The 15,869-nt window shown below is 55.5% G+C and overlaps 1 protein-coding gene across 1 annotated transcript in view; it reads right to left on the reverse strand.

Annotated features, from left to right (window-relative positions):
- Positions 1-1,770: 1,770 nt before the first annotated feature.
- Positions 1,771-15,869, reverse strand: part of LOC137300354 (laminin subunit gamma-3-like) — a 66,512-nt gene continuing 52,413 nt past the window's right edge. The window contains 4 exon segments of the mRNA XM_067969437.1: positions 1,771-4,124; positions 4,876-4,975; positions 9,158-9,400; positions 9,866-10,041. Coding sequence (XP_067825538.1) covers positions 3,865-4,124; positions 4,876-4,975; positions 9,158-9,400; positions 9,866-10,041 — 779 coding nt within the window. The 3' untranslated portion in view covers positions 1,771-3,864.

The following is a 15,869-nucleotide window of genomic DNA, read 5'->3' on the forward strand; positions in this document are numbered from 1 at the left end:
ACAAACGGTCGTTAGTCACGTCTTTAGTTAGTTAAACGTTCAGTAAAACTTGAGATACACTGGGAATGGGCTGACAGCTGAGACACCAAAATCAATGACATGATTGGCCAAGTGGACTGAGATGCATTACAATGCAATCTAGATTAACAACTACTCAAGCCACACGATGAACTTTGCTGTAACATAATCAACAAAATAATCATTTAATAACAGTGATTAAATATCTTACAAGCAGGTCTGTGCTTTCAATCCATTAATATAAATTTGATTTTCGACAGGTCATATTAAACAGAGAGAAACGGCAGAAGAGATTTTCAGTGCAGGAATGAGTAGAACGTGAAACAATCTCAGATGCTCCAGTCACTCCCAATCAATCCTGCTCTCTTCCGATGTCCAGTCTGAACTTCTGAAATTCTGAATTAGACTTTGGTGAAGTTTTAGAGTGAGCATGTTAATCAAGATTAGAGGGGAAATTCTGTTTGGCGGCCTTCATCGTTTAATGAAGGATTATAGAATGATAGAGCACAGAAGGAGGCCATTCGGCCCATCATGCCCGAGCCGGCTCTTTGAAAGAGCTATCCAATTAGTCCCACTCCCCCACTCTTTCCCCACAGCCCTGCAAATTTTTATTCCTTTTCAAGTGTATATCTCAATTCCCTTTTGAAAGTTACTATTGAATCTGCTTCCACCGCCCTTTCAGGCAGCCCATTCCAGATCATTACAACTCGCAGCGTAAAGAAAATTCTCCTCATCTCCCCTCTGGTTCTTTTGCTAATTATCTTAAATCTGTGTCCTCTGGTGACCGACCCTCCTGCCAGTGGAAACAGTTTCTCCCCATCTACTCTATCAAAACCCCTCGGAAGGGGCGTGTGGTGCTTTACGACATTGCTGTCCTCACTATTTTCCAACCTGTTTATTTTAAGTCTTTTAAAAAAAATTGTCCTTGGGATTTGGGAGATGCTGGCACGGCCCTGAGATGATTGTGGGCCTTCTTATGAACTTTGTAGTGATTGTTTGGGTGTCTTGCTAGGTTACTTCAGAAGGCATTAAGTCTCAACCACATAGTGTGGGACTGTAGGCCAGAGCAGGTAAGGACAGCAGGTTTCCTTCTCTGAAGCTTATTAGTGAACCAGTCGGGTTATTATGCTGTCAACCGATGCCCCGTCTACCCTCTCAGGTGAACATAAAAGATCACAAGGCCACTATTTCGAAGAAGAGCAGGGGAGTTCTCCCCAGTGTTCTGGTCAATATTTATCCCCCAACCAACATCGCTAAAACAGATTATCTGGTCATTATCACATTGCTGTTTGTGGGATCTTGCTGTGCGCAAATTGGCTGCTGCGTTTCCTACATTACATGTAGCGACTACACTTCAAAAGTACTTCATTGGCTGTAAAGCGCTTTGGGAGGTCCTGAGGTCATGAAAGGCGCTATATAAATGCAACTTCTTTCTTTCTTTTTATAATGTTTGGAAAATTGTGGGCAGTGTGTGCCTGAATGTCTGATATGTGATTGGGGAATGGGGAGGTTGATGGGTGCGGGCTGGGGTGATGATGCCTGCTGCGAGCAGAAAATTAGGAAATGACCCTTTTTGCTGAGATCCTGCCTTACATCAACGTGAAACGTGAAGTTAATGGTAGCTTCAGCATGTCTAATGAATGAGTTTATCAGCATTGCGAGTTATTGCAGTCAGTGCCTATTTTAATCTGTTGTAAATGTAATCGATAACTCTGAATAATCTGTCGGTAATACATTAACTAGTGGATTCGATGAGGAGCAATTATTTATTAATACAGTGACTAAAATTGGAGGCATCTTGGAAACACCACTGTCATCGTCAGACCGGCATCTTGAGATAAAGATGTGTCTCAAATTCCCTCCCTTATCCTCTCGGCCTCTCTCTCCTCCTTTACGATGCTTCTTAAAATTAACCTCTTTGACCGAGCTTTTGGTCACCTGTTCTAATATCTCCTTATGTGGCTCGGTGTTAAATTTTGTCTGATAATTCTCCTGTGAAGCGCCTTGGGGCGTTTCACTACGTTAAAGGCGCTATATAAATGCGAGTTGTTGTTGCTGTTTGGGATGATGGGTCTCCATTGGCATTGCTCATGACGAGTCGGAGGATAAAGTACTTTCATCGGCTGTAAAGCGTTTTGGGACATCCTGAGGTCGTGAAAGGCGCTATATAAATGCAAGTTAATTTGTTCGTTCGTCCGATGCACTGTTTTATAACAACACAAATGTTGTACCATACAATGTATTATTCTGCTGCTGAGGCTAATGTCCAATTGCTGCAAATTGACGTTTCCTGATGGTCAATTAGAGGTTAATTTATATTGCAATTTGTACAGTGGCAGCTGCTTATAAAGCCTGGCTCCAGGTCAGAAAAAAACAGTAAAAAAATGATTGGTTTTCCTTATCAACAAAGGACTGAGCTGCGTGGGGTCAGACTGTGGGGTCGGACTGTGGGGTCAGACTGAGCCGCGTGGGGTCGGACTGTGGGGTCGGACTGTGGGGTCGGACTGTGGGGTCGGACTGTGGGGTCGGACTGTGGGGTCGGGCCGTGGGGTCGGACCGTGGGGTCGGGCCGTGGGGTCGGGCCGTGGGGTCGGGCCGTGGGGTCGGACCGTGGGGTCGGACTGAGCCGCGTGGGGTCGGACTGTGGGGTCGGACTGCGGGGTCGGACTGCGGGGTCGGACTGCGGGGTCGGACCGTGGGGTCGGGCCGTGGGGTCGGGCCGTGGGGTCGGACCGTGGGGTCGGGCCGTGGGGTCGGACCGTGGGGTCGGACCGTGGGGTCGGACTGAGCCGCGTGGGGTCGGACTGTGGGGTCGGACTGTGGGGTCGGACTGCGGGGTCGGACTGCGGGGTCGGACTGCGGGGTCGGACTGCGGGGTCGGACTGCGGGGTCGGACTGTGGGGTCGGACTGCGGGGTCGGACTGCGGGGTCGGACTGAGCCGCGTGGGGTCGGACTGTGGGGTCGGACTGTGGGGTCGGACTGTGGGGTCGGACTGTGCCGTACAGACAAGCAAGATCCCAGGTCTGATCCCTGCTCTTTGCTCACTTTGCAGATCTCAAATGGAGCAACAGCAGGGCACTGAATCTGGGCTTCATTTCCCCGGGGAGAGGGAAGGGAAAAAGCTGCTTCAGTTAAAACTCCCACTTCCACTCACTCGATTGCCACAATTACAAATTATGTTTTTTTTAACGATGTTGGTTTGCTTTCTATCACGTTGGTGATACGTTGTTGTTTGGTGAAGATAATATTTGAGCCAATCTCGTGCAAGTGTGATTACTTTCAAGGCCACAGACCTATCAGATGCCAAGAATTTTTTTTTAATGTAGAGATTCTTGGACCTCGAGACGTGTCACGGCCGTTAAGGGGTAAATTGCATCACGGGTTGGCAGTGGGTCAGTAGGCCCGGAAGGCCTCAGGCTCAATCTGAGAGCGCACGATGGTCTCTATACCCCTGGACCAGTTACAGAAAATAAGATTCTCCAGGGTCCCTGCTCCTGATTGTTGTCCTACGACCCTGGCTAGTGTGTGTGAATATTGGGGTAAGGGCAGACTTAGGCCCGATGAAGTAATATCTTTGCAACAGACCGTACGGAAGGCTCACGTACGAACGGTGGGCAGTTGTCCGAGCACTGGAAGGTCACGCCCACCCATTGTACCACAGCCGGCCGGAGTCACAGGAGAGGTTAAAGGGTTAAAATCGTAAGGAACATTGAAAGGGGTTAAAACGCTCAACCAAATTGCTCATTTGAAATGCTTCATTAAATGGCGGCAGGTCGGTGACAATGGTAAAGGTTTTGAGATTATAACACATTAACTGCCCACAGTAATCACCTCTCCCCAAACTCTCACTGCCTCTTCAGTCCCGCTCTGTTATAACAGCCCTGGGGTAAGTTCTGAACAATGTCCTCCAGATTGTGCTTGTCTGCCTGGATCTCCTCGATGTCCTTTTCAAACACTTTCATCCTCAGGATCTGCATCTCGGACGCAGCCTCCAGCTCCCGCACTTTCTGTGCCAGCCTCCTGTCGATGGCCCACCTCAGCGCCCCCATCTCAGTCTCCGTTTGATTCAGTGTTTCTTCTGTCGCCTGGTCAATCCGCAGGTTTTCTGTTGGGATAATCAAAAGACAAAAAGAATTCAGGCTGCGTATAGTGACACCACTATTCCCGGCCAGAATGGAGATGATTGGGTAATTCCCCCGTCAAACACGCCTGGAGACCGCCCTGCTGTAAGTGACTGGGATTGATTTTATGCACATAATTTGTATTATGCAACTATCCTCCACTCAATGCATTTTGCTATTATCGGGAGATGTTGCTGTAGTTTCAGTCATGAGTTCCGTTTGTTGTAGTTCGAAGAGACTCTTTTTAAATAGACTCTATAGACTGTTTGCTGCAAGTCCTGCCCTGCCTGCAACTAATTGACTGACACAGTGGTGTCAATAGACACTGTGCAAAAATAATTCAAAGGGGTGTGACTACATGGGGTGAGCCTCTAAAGGACCCTGTGTGTGACTGGGAGCTCTGTGGCCAGGAGCCCTGAGACCCCCGAGCCCTGAGACCCCCGAGCCCTGAGACCCCGAGCCCTGCGACCCCCGAGCCCTGCGACCCCCGAGCCCTGAGACCCGGAGCCCTGCGACCCGGAGCCCTGCGACCCCGAGCCCTGCGACCCCGAGCCCTGCGACCCCCGAGCCCTGAGACCCCGAGCCCTGCGACCCCCGAGCCCTGAGACCCGGAGCCCTGCGACCCCGAGCCCTGAGACCCCGAGCCCTGCGACCCCCGAGCCCTGCGACCCCCGAGCCCTGCGACCCCCGAGCCCTGCGACCCCGAGCCCTGAGACCCCGGGCCCTGCGACATACCTATTTTTTTCAGCAACTCTGTCAACTTCTTCATGTCACGATCGAGCGAGTGTTTTGCTTTCTTCATGCTCTTTCCAATCGCCCCCATCTCGCCAAGAACCTGTCACAAGATTGGGAGAAAATCACAGAGTGGGAGACCAATACAAGGCAAACAGCTTGACTCAGTTGGGAGCGCTCTCCGCACTCCGAGCCCCGCTGGACAGACACAGAGACTCCAGGGCGGTACTGAGGGCGAGTGCCGCGCTGTCAGAGGTGCTGTGAGACGGACGGGTCTGCCTGCCCCAGAGGTTCAGGTGGACATTGACGATCCAACGGCACTATTTGAAGAAGAGCAGGGAGCATTCCCACTGTCTCACCCAACACTCCTCCCTCAACCACCTCCTCCAAAAAAACAGGAGAACCGATCATTGCAGATTGTGCTTAAAAATGGCGGCCATGTTGGCCTACATCGAATTACATAGAATTTACAGCACAGAAACAGGGACTAAAAACCAACAAATCCCCTGGGCCTGATGACCTACATCCGAGGGTTCTAAAAGAGGTGGCTGCAGAGATAGTGGACGCATTGGTTTTGATCTTCCAGAATTCCCAAGATCCTAGAACAGTCCCTGTGGATTGGAAGGTAGCAAATGTAACCCCGCTATTCAAGAAAGGAGGGAGAGAGAAAACAGGCAACTACAGGCCAGTGAGCCTGAGATCAGTCGTCGGGAAAATGCTGGAATCCATTATTAAGGAAATGGTAACAGGGCACTTAGAAAATCATAACATGATTAGGCAGAGTCAACATGGCTTTATGGAAGGGAAATCGTGTTTGACAAATTTATTAGAATTCTTTGAGGATGTAACGAGCAGGGTAAATAAAGGGGAACCAATGGATGTCGTATATTTGGATTTTCAAAAGGCATTCGATATGGTGCCACATAAAAGGTTGTTACACAAGATAAGGGCTCATGGGGTTGGGGGGTAATATATTAGCATAGATAGAGGATTGGTTAATGGACAGGAAACAGAGAGTATGAATAAACGTGTCATTTTCAGGTTGGCAGGCTGTAACTAGTGGGGTGTCGCAAGGATCAGTGCTTGGCCTCAGCTATTTACAATCTATATTAATGACTTAGATGAAGGGACCGAGTGTAATGTATCCAAGTTTGCTGACGATACAAAGGTAGGTGGGAAAGTAAACTGTGAAGAGGACACAAAGAGCCTGCAAAGGGATGTGGACAGGTTAGGTGAGTGGGCAAGAAGGTGGCAGATGGAGTATAATGTGGGGAAATGTGAGATTATTCACTTTGGTAGGAAAACTGCCCCTCCAACAGTGCAGCGCTCCCTCAGTACTGACCCTCCGACAGTGCAGCGCTCCCTCAGTACTGACCCCCCCGACAGTACAGCGCTCCCTCAGTACTGACCCTCCGACAGTGCAGCGCTCCCTCAGTACTGACCCTCCGACAGTGCAGCGCTCCCTCAGTACTGACCCTCCGACAGTACAGCGCTCCCTCAGTACTGACCCTCCGACAGTACAGCGCTCCCTCAGTACTGACCCTCCGACAGTGCAGCGCTCCCTCAGTACTGACCCTCCGACAGTACAGCGCTCCCTCAGTACTGCCCCTCCGACAGTACAGCGCTCCCTCAGTACTGACCCTCCGACAGTACAGCGCTCCCTCAGTACTGACCCTCCGACAGTGCAGCGCTCCCTCAGTACTGACCCTCCGACAGTACAGCGCTCCCTCAGTACTGACCCCCCGACAGTGCAGCGCTCCCTCAGTACTGCCCCTCCGACAGTACAGCGCTCCCTCAGTACTGACCCTCCGACAGTACAGCGCTCCCTCAGTACTGACCCTCCGACAGTGCAGCGCTCCCTCAGTACTGACCCTCCGACAGTACAGCGCTCCCTCAGTACTGACCCTCCGACAGTGCAGCGCTCCCTCAGTACTGACCCTCCGACAGTACAGCGCTCCCTCAGTACTGACCCTCCGACAGTGCAGCGCTCCCTCAGTACTGACCCTCCGACAGTAGAGCGCTCCCCCAGTACTGACCCTCCGACAATACAGCGCTCCCTCAGTACTGACCCCCCGACAGTGCAGCGCTCCCTCAGTACTGCCCCAGCCTAGATATTGAAGCATAAAAATGTTGCCACTTGTTTGACTCTTGCTGTGCCTTTTCCCTGCTCTCGGTATCTATGACCCGAGTCTGCTTCACCTCAGGGGCTGTATCTCGAGCATCATCTGTTGTAAAACAGCGTCACCTGGTAATTGTTTTTTTTTGAAGGGATGAGGCTGTTGAGGTATTTTCCTCTCAGCCCCCTTTCACCCTGTCCCTCGGCTGGTAGTAGCTGAGATAACAGTCCCTGTATTGGAAAAGCTCACATGTCCTTTCCGCGCTTAACCAGCAGAGCAGGCCTGGGAATTCAGCGATCATGGGATGGAGATAAGGGTTGCCAACCCTCCAGGACTGTCCTGGAGTCTCCAGGAATGAAAGATTAATCTCCAGGACACTGCTGTGGGCAAAAACCCTGGGGGAAATGTCATAGACGGGGGTGTTAAACAAAAAATGTTTTTTCATTCATTTTCTTTAAACAAGTTAGTTTATTAGTTACTGGAGATGGGGGAAAAGGCTGTTTGAACAGGCGAGGTCAGAGGTCACGTGATGAAACCTCCAGGAATACGTCCAACCAGAGTTGGCAACCCTGAGATGGAGCGTGCGATCCAGAGCATTACCTCTGTGTGCTGGAGCCCAATGAGACACCTGACCATCTAATACCCATGTCCTTGGATTATTTTTGTTGGAAATCACAGAGACCACTGCCTGATGCCCGTTACTGTGGGCGCTGCCAATGAAGGGTCCGTGGTTTAGTGGGAACACCATCGCATCCACGTTCCCCTCCAAGTCACACATCATCCCGCCTGGGAAATATATCGGCCGTTCCTTCATCGTCGCTGGGTCAAAATCCTGGAACTCCCTCCCCAACAGCACCGTGGGAGAACCTTCACCACACGGACTGCAGCGGTTCAAGAAGGCGGCTCACCACCACCTTCTCAAGGGGCAACTAGGGACGGGCAATAAATGCCCGGCCTCGCCAGCGACGTCCACATCCCGAGGAAAAGAATCCACCTGTCTGGGAAGGTCCAGCTCGAGGAGTTTCCGCTCAAATCACTCGGGTAACAGTGACCATCCAGACATCCAGAGGCCACACCGTCCGACAGCAGCACCGAGGTTGTTCGAATCACAGAATCACAAAGCACAGGAGGCCATTCGGTCCATCATGCCTGTGCCGGCTCTTTGAAAGAGCTATCCAATTAGTCCCACCCCCCTGCTCTTTCCCCAGAGCCCTGCAAATTTTTTCCCTTCAAGTATTTATCCAATTCCCTTTTGAAAGTTATTATTGAATCTGCTTCCACCACCCTTTCAGGCAGCGCATTCCAGATCACAACTCGCTGCGTAAAAAAAATTTCTCCTCATCTCCTCCCCCTCTGGTTCTTTTGCCAATTACCTTAAATCTGTTTCCTCTGGTTACCGACCCTCCTGCCACTGGAAACAGTTTCTCCTTATTTACTCTATCAAAACCCCTCATGATTTTGAACACCTCGATTAAATCTCCTCTTAACCTTCTCTGGCCTAAGGAGAACAACCCCAGCTTCTCCAGAATCATAGAACGATATGGCACAGAAGGAGGCCATTCAGCCCATCGTGCCTGTGCCAGCTCTTGGAAAGACTATCCAATTAGTCCCAATCCCGTGCATAAATAAACCCAGCCTCTCCAGTTTCTGCACATAACTAAAGTTCCTGATCCCTGGGACCATTCTAGTAAACCTCCTCTGCACCCTCTCCAAGGCCTTGACATCCTTCCTAAAGTGTGGTGTCCAGAATTGGACACAATATTCCAACTGAGGCCGAAACCAGTGATTTATAAAGGTTTAGCATAACTTCCTTGTTTTTGTATTTTGCCTCTATTAATAAAGCCCTGGATCCCATATGGTTTTTTTAACAGCCTTCTCAACTTGCCCTGCCACTTTCAAAGATTTGTGTATGTGCACCTCCAGGTCTCTCAGTTCCTGCACCCCCTTTAAAATTACGTCTATCAAAGCCCCTTCACGCTAACTGTGGAAATGCGCGACTGACATTTGACTAAATTTTCCTCTAAACTTGAAGAGGGACACATGCCACGAACGATTTATGTAAAAACCCCGCCAGCTGCCGGTTACATGTTCGGGTGTGAACGCGGTGCGTGTGTGGCCCCCCTCCACCCCCCCCCCCCCGGTCACATGGATGAACGTTTTCGCGTTACCTCGGCCGCTGTCTCCGTGTCCTCCTGGACCTTCGCCCTCAGGGTCGCGGCCTGCTGCTCCCGGGCCTCCAGTTCGTCCCGCGCGGCCTCCAGGTGCGATCGGAGCAAGCCCGACTGCTCGGACTGCTCCTGGGCTCTTCCCTTGATCTTCTGAGCCTCCTGGAAGGTAGAAGGAAGCCAGAAGTTGCCTTTTGGGGAAGGAGGTGCCGCCCAGTTATGGCCTCGGCCAGTTTCTAGCAGATTCTACGGGCTCGCAATTTATTTTCATTCCCCGGAGAGAGGGGACAGGGATCTGTCTGCGGGCTGGAACGTTCCCCCCTCCACTGTCTGGGAGGGTAGGAGTTATGGGATGGATTTACCAGGAGCAAAGGGGAGAGGAACCCATTGGAAAGATCTCAGGTGCCTCCAGTTTCTTGATGCGCGCTCCCCGCGGGGGAGCCTCCACCCCCTGGAGCGCACACACTTGGAAAAATGGACATAAGGGGGCCTGGGTTTCCAGCCCCACCAACACCCCTTCCCCCCCTGCTGGACTTTCAGCATATCCCGGGGTGGGAGCATCATGCCCCGTTGAGTCTCACCGTTAACCGCTCTCCAGGCCCGAGCAAGGACCGTGTCAGGACAATGGCTCTCCCGCCTCCAGCATCGCCAAGACGCAAATCGTCCCGAGGACGTATTTCCCGGCCATTTGCATCTCGCCAACTGTCAGACCCGGCTGTCCACCCGTTGGCATGGGAACAGAGATGGGCGGGGGCAGGGGGCGCGGCCCTTTGAGAATTCTATTCCGCCAGCCTGGCCCATTGCGATCGCTCGTAGAGCGACGGGTCGGAAAGGCAAGGTGAAGGTCGACCCCCGGAATTTCGGGCCCTTACGCAGGCGGCCCAGCCCTGCGGCCAGGGGTCAAAGGGCGGCGTCCTAGGTCAGGTGGAAATTCTGGCCCGGCGGAGTTTTGCTTCAATTAATAATTATAGAATCTTACCGCACAGGAGGAGGCCATTCGGCCCATTGTGCCTGTGCCGGTTCTTTGAAAGAGCTATCCAATTAGTCCCACTCCCCCGCTCTTTCCCCATCGTCCCGCAAATTATTTCCCCTTCAAGTATTTATCCAATTCCCTTTTGAAAGTTATTATTGAATCTGCTTCACCGCCCTTTCAGGCAGCGCATTCCAGATCATCACAACTCGCTGCGGAAAAAAAATTTCTCCTCATCTCCTCCCCCTCTGGTTCTTTTGCCAATTACCTTAAAAATCGGTGTCTCCTGTCACCTGCCAGCAGAAACAGTTTCTCTTTATTTACTCGATCAAAAACCCCTTCATGATTTTGAACACCTCGATTAAATCTCCCCTTCACCTTCTCTGCTCGAAGGAGAACAATCCCAGCTTCTCCAGTCTCTCCACGTAACGAATCAGAGGTGGGAATTTCTAGGCCAAGGTGCCTGCTGTGCCCTGGGGGGGGGGGTATTGGGGGTGGGTTCGGGAAGCAGCAGCTGTGGCAGGCACATCTGGAGGCATTGGCCGTTAAGTATAACCAACCTCTCAGCCAATGCCCCTTCCCTTACAGCGACATAGAATGAGCAATTGATAGACAGTCCCTTGCTTCGGTTGCGTGTGCAATTTGGAGATATTCCCTTAACAATCAGCCGTTGAGAATATATCAATTAAGCAACCAGATTGCACAAGCTCAGAGCTGCAAGATGCAATGTGAAGTTTTAAACCTTAATAAAATTATTCCGTTTTTTTAAAAATTCAGTCTTGGACTAGAACAACCCCAAATAAATTCAACATCAAAACATTTACATCTCCCCCGATCTGCCCCTCAGTTACCCTCCACCACACTCGACTGAGGAGAGGGACAGTCCGCCAACTCCTGTCCCTCTACAACTCTTGACTAAGATTTCCAGAGGTGCGAGAGAGCACATTGACTGCCCTCCGATCTTCCCCATCCCCAACACAGGAATATAGGAACAGGAGAAGGCCATTCAGCCCCTCGGGTCTGTTCCGTCCACGGGTAATTGACTCGAACTGTGCTAATTACTCTGTTATTGGTCCATGAGTCATCTTGCTGTCCCTCCAACCCATAAGTCATTACCTACGGCAGCAACTTGCAATCATATACAGCGCCTTTAACGTGGGATAATCATCCCGAGGTGCTTCAGATGACCGTAATCAGGCACAAATCAACACCCAGTCAAAGCAGGAGACAAATAGGAGGGAGGAGGAGAGCGAGGGACGGAGAGGAGGAGGAGAGAGCGAGGGACGGAGAGGAGGAGGAGAGAGCGAGGGACGGAGAGGAGGAGGAGAGAGCGAGGGACGGAGAGGAGGAGGAGAGCGAGGGACGGAGAGGAGGAGGAGAGCGAGGGACGGAGAGGAGGAGGAGAGCGAGGGACGGAGAGCGAGGGACGGAGAGGAGGAGGAGAGCGAGGGACGGAGAGCGACGGACGGAGAGGAGGAGGAGAGCGAGGGACGGAGAGGAGGAGAGAGCGAGGGACGGAGAGGAGGAGGAGAGCGAGGGACGCAGAGGAGGAGGAGAGAGCGAGGGACGGAGAGGAGGAGGAGAGCGAGGGACGGAGAGGAGGAGAGAGCGAGGGACGGAGAGGAGGAGGAGAGCGAGGGACGCAGAGGAGGAGGAGAGCGAGGGACGGAGAGGAGGAGGAGAGCGAGGGACGGAGAGGAGGAGGAGAGCGAGGGACGGAGAGGAGGAGGAGAGCGAGGGACGGAGAGGAGGAGGAGAGCGAGGGACGGAGAGGAGGAGGAGAGCGAGGGACGGAGAGGAGGAGGAGAGCGAGGGACGGAGAGGAGGAGAGAGCGAGGGACGGAGAGGAGGAGAGAGCGAGGGACGGAGAGGAGGAGGAGAGCGAGGGACGGAGAGGAGGAGGAGAGCGAGGGACGGAGAGGAGGAGGAGAGCGAGGGACGGAGAGGAGGAGGAGAGAGCGAGGGACGCAGAGGAGGAGAGAGCGAGGGACGGAGAGGAGGAGGAGAGCGAGGGACGGAGAGGAGGAGGAGAGCGAGGGACGGAGAGGAGGAGAGAGCGAGGGACGGAGAGGAGGAGGAGAGCGAGGGACGGAGAGGAGGAGGAGAGCGAGGGACGGAGAGGAGGAGGAGAGCGAGGGACGGAGAGGAGGATGAGAGCGAGGGACGGAGAGGAGGAGGAGAGCGAGGGACGGAGAGGAGGAAGAGAGCGAGGGACGGAGAGGAGGAGGAGAGCGAGGGACGGACAGGAGGAGGAGAGCGAGGGACGGAGAGGAGGAGGAGAGCGAGGGACAGAGAGGAGGAGGAGAGCGAGGGACGGAGAGGAGGAGGAGAGAGCGAGGGACGGAGAGGAGGAGGAAGAGAGCGAGGGACGGAGAGGAGGAGAGAGCGAGGAACGGAGAGGAGGAGAGAGCGAGGGACGGAGAGGAGGAGGAGAGCGAGGGACGGAGAGGAGGAGGAGAGAGCGAGGGACGGAGAGGAGGAGGAGAGCGAGGGACGGAGAGGAGGAGGAGAGCGAGGGACGGAGAGGAGGAGGAGAGCGAGGGACGGAGAGGAGGAGGAGAGCGAGGGACGGAGAGGAGGAGAGAGCGAGGGACGGAGAGGAGGAGAAAGCGAGGGACGGAGAGGAGGAGGAGAGAGCGAGGGACGGAGAGGAGGAGGAGAGCGAGGGACGGAGAGGAGGAGGAGAGAGCGAGGGACGGAGAGGAGGAGAGAGCGAGGGACGGAGAGGAGGAGGAGAGCGAGGGACGGAGAGGAGGAAGAGAGCGATGGACGGAGAGGAGGAGGAGAGCAAGGGACGGAGAGGAGGAGAGAGCGAGGGACGGAGAGGAGGAGAGAGCGAGGGACAGAGAGGAGGAGGAGAGAGCGAGGGACGGAGAGGAGGAGAGAGCGAGGGACGGAGAGGAGGAGGAGAGCGAGGGACGCAGAGGAGGAGGAGAGAGCGAGGGACGGAGAGGAGGAGGAGAGCGAGGGACGGAGAGGAGGAGGAGAGAGCGAGGGACGGAGAGGAGGAGGAGAGAGCGAGGGACGGAGAGGAGGAGGAGAGCGAGGGACGCAGAGGAGGAGGAGAGCGAGGGACGCAGAGGAGGAGGAGAGCGAGGGACGCAGAGGAGGAGGAGAGTGAGGGACGGAGAGGAGGAGGAGAGAGCGAGGGACGCAGAGGAGGAGGAGAGAGCGAGGGACGCAGAGGAGGAGGAGAGAGCGAGGGACGGAGAGGAGGAGGAGAGAGCGAGGGACGCAGAGGAGGAGAGAGCGAGGGACGGAGAGGAGGAGGAGAGCGAGGGACGGAGAGGAGGAGGAGAGCGAGGGACGGAGAGGAGGAGAGAGCGAGGGACGGAGAGGAGGAGGAGAGCGAGGGACAGAGAGGAGGAGGAGAGCGAGGGACGGAGAGGAGGAGGAGAGCGAGGGACGGAGAGGAGGAGGAGAGCGAGGGACGAGAGGAGGAGAGAGCGAGGGACGGAGAGGAGGAGGAGAGCGAGGGACGGAGAGGAGGAGGAGAGCGAGGGACGGAGAGGAGGAGGAGAGCGAGGGACGGAGAGGAGGAGGAGAGCGAGGGACGGAGAGGAGGAGGAGAGCGAGGGACGGAGAGGAGGAGGAGAGCGAGGGACGGAGAGGAGGAGGAGAGCGAGGGACGGAGAGGAGGAGGAGAGCGAGGGACGGAGAGGAGGAGGAGAGAGCGAGGGACGGAGAGGAGGAGGAGAGAGCGAGGGACGGAGAGGAGGAGAGAGCGAGGAACGGAGAGGAGGAGAGCGAGGACGGAGAGGAGAGAGCGAGGACGGAGAGGAGGAGAGAGCGAGGGACGGAGAGGAGGAGAGAGGAGGGACGGAGAGGAGGAGGAGCGAGGGACGGAGAGGAGGAGGAGAGCGAGGGACGGAGAGGAGGAGGAGAGAGCGAGGGACGGAGAGGAGGAGAAAGCGAGGGACGGAGAGGAGGAGGAGAGAGCGAGGGACGCAGAGGAGGAGGAGAGCGAGGGACGCAGAGGAGGAGGAGAGAGCGAGGGACGGAGAGGAGGAGAGAGCGAGGGACGGAGAGGAGGAGGAGAGAGCGAGGGACGGAGAGGAGGAGAGAGCGATGGACGGAGAGGAGGAGGAGAGCGAGGGACGCAGAGGAGGAGGAGAGAGCGAGGGACGGAGAGGAGGAGGAGAGCGAGGGACGGAGAGGAGGAGGAGAGAGCGAGGGACGGAGAGGAGGAGGAGAGAGCGAGGGACGGAGAGGAGGAGGAGAGAGCGAGGGACGGAGAGGAGGAGGAGAGCGAGGGACGCAGAGGAGGAGGAGAGCGAGGGACGTAGAGGAGGAGGAGAGAGCGAGGGACGCAGAGGAGGAGGAGAGAGCGAGGGACGCAGAGGAGGAGGAGAGAACGAGGGACGCAGAGGAGGAGGAGAGAGCGAGGGACGGAGAGGAGGAGGAGAGAGCGAGGGACGGAGAGGAGGAGGAGAGAGCGAGGGACGGAGAGGAGGAGGAGAGCGAGGGACGGAGAGGAGGAGGAGAGAGCGAGGGACGGAGAGGAGGAGAGAGCGGGACGCAGAGGAGGAGGAGAGAGCGAGGGACGGAGAGGAGGAGAGAGCGAGGGACGGAGAGGAGGAGAGAGCGAGGGACGGAGAGGAGGAGAGAGCGAGGGACGGAGAGGAGGAGAGAGCGAGGGACGGAGAGGAGGAGAGAGCGAGGGACGGAGAGGAGGAGAGAGCGAGGGACGGAGAGGAGGAGAGAGCGAGGGACGGAGAGGAGGAGAGAGCGAGGGACGGAGAGGAGGAGGAGAGAGCGAAGGACGGAGAGGAGGAGGAGAGAGCGAGGGACGGAGAGGAGGAGGAGAGAGCGAGGGACGGAGAGGAGGAGGAGAGAGCGAGGGACGCAGAGGAGGAGGAGAGCAAGGGACGGAGAGGAGGAGGAGAGAGCGAGGGACGGAGAGGAGGAGGAGAGAGCGAGGGACGGAGAGGAGGAGAGAGCGGGACGCAGAGGAGGAGGAGAGAGCGAGGGACGGAGAGGAGGAGGAGAGAGCGAGGGACGTAGAGGAGGAGGAGAGAGCGAGGGACGTAGAGGAGGAGGAGAGAGCGAGGGACGGAGAGGAGGAGGAGGAGAGCGAGGGGCGGAGAGGAGGAGGAGAGCGAGGGACGGAGAGGAGGAGGAGAGCGAGGGACGGAGAGGAGGAGGAGAGAGCGAGGGACGGAGAGGAGGAGGAGAGAGCGAGGGACGGAGAGGAGGAGGAGAGAGCGAGGGACGGAGAGGAGGAGGAGAGAGCGAGGGACGGAGAGGAGGAGGAGAGAGCGAGGGACGGAGAGGAGGAGGAGAGAGCGAGGGACGGAGAGGAGGATGAGAGAGCGAGGGACGGAGAGGAGGAGGATGAGAGCGAGGGACGGAGAGGAGGAGGAGAGAGCGAGGGACGGAGAGGAGGATGAGGGAGCGAGGGACGGAGAGGAGGAGGAGAGAGCGAGGGACGGAGAGGAGGAGGAGAGCGAGGAGCAGAGGAGGAGGAGAGCGAGGGACGGAGAGGAGGAGGAGAGAGCGAGGGACGGAGAGGAGGAGAGAGCGAGGGACGGAGAGGAGGAGGAGAGCGAGGGACGGAGAGGAGGAGGAGAGTGAGGGACGGAGAGGAGGAGGAGAGAGCGAGGGACGGAGAGGAGGAGGAGAGAGCGAGGGACGGAGAGGAGGAGGAGAGAGCGAGGGACGGAGAGGAGGAGAGAGCGAGGGACGGAGAGGAGGAGGAGAGCGAGGGACGGAGAGGAGGAGGAGAGCGAGGGACGGAGAGGAGGA

The sequence above is a fragment of the Heptranchias perlo genome, chromosome 31 (assembly GCF_035084215.1).
Source record: "Heptranchias perlo isolate sHepPer1 chromosome 31, sHepPer1.hap1, whole genome shotgun sequence".
Taxonomy (NCBI): domain Eukaryota; kingdom Metazoa; phylum Chordata; class Chondrichthyes; order Hexanchiformes; family Hexanchidae; genus Heptranchias; species Heptranchias perlo.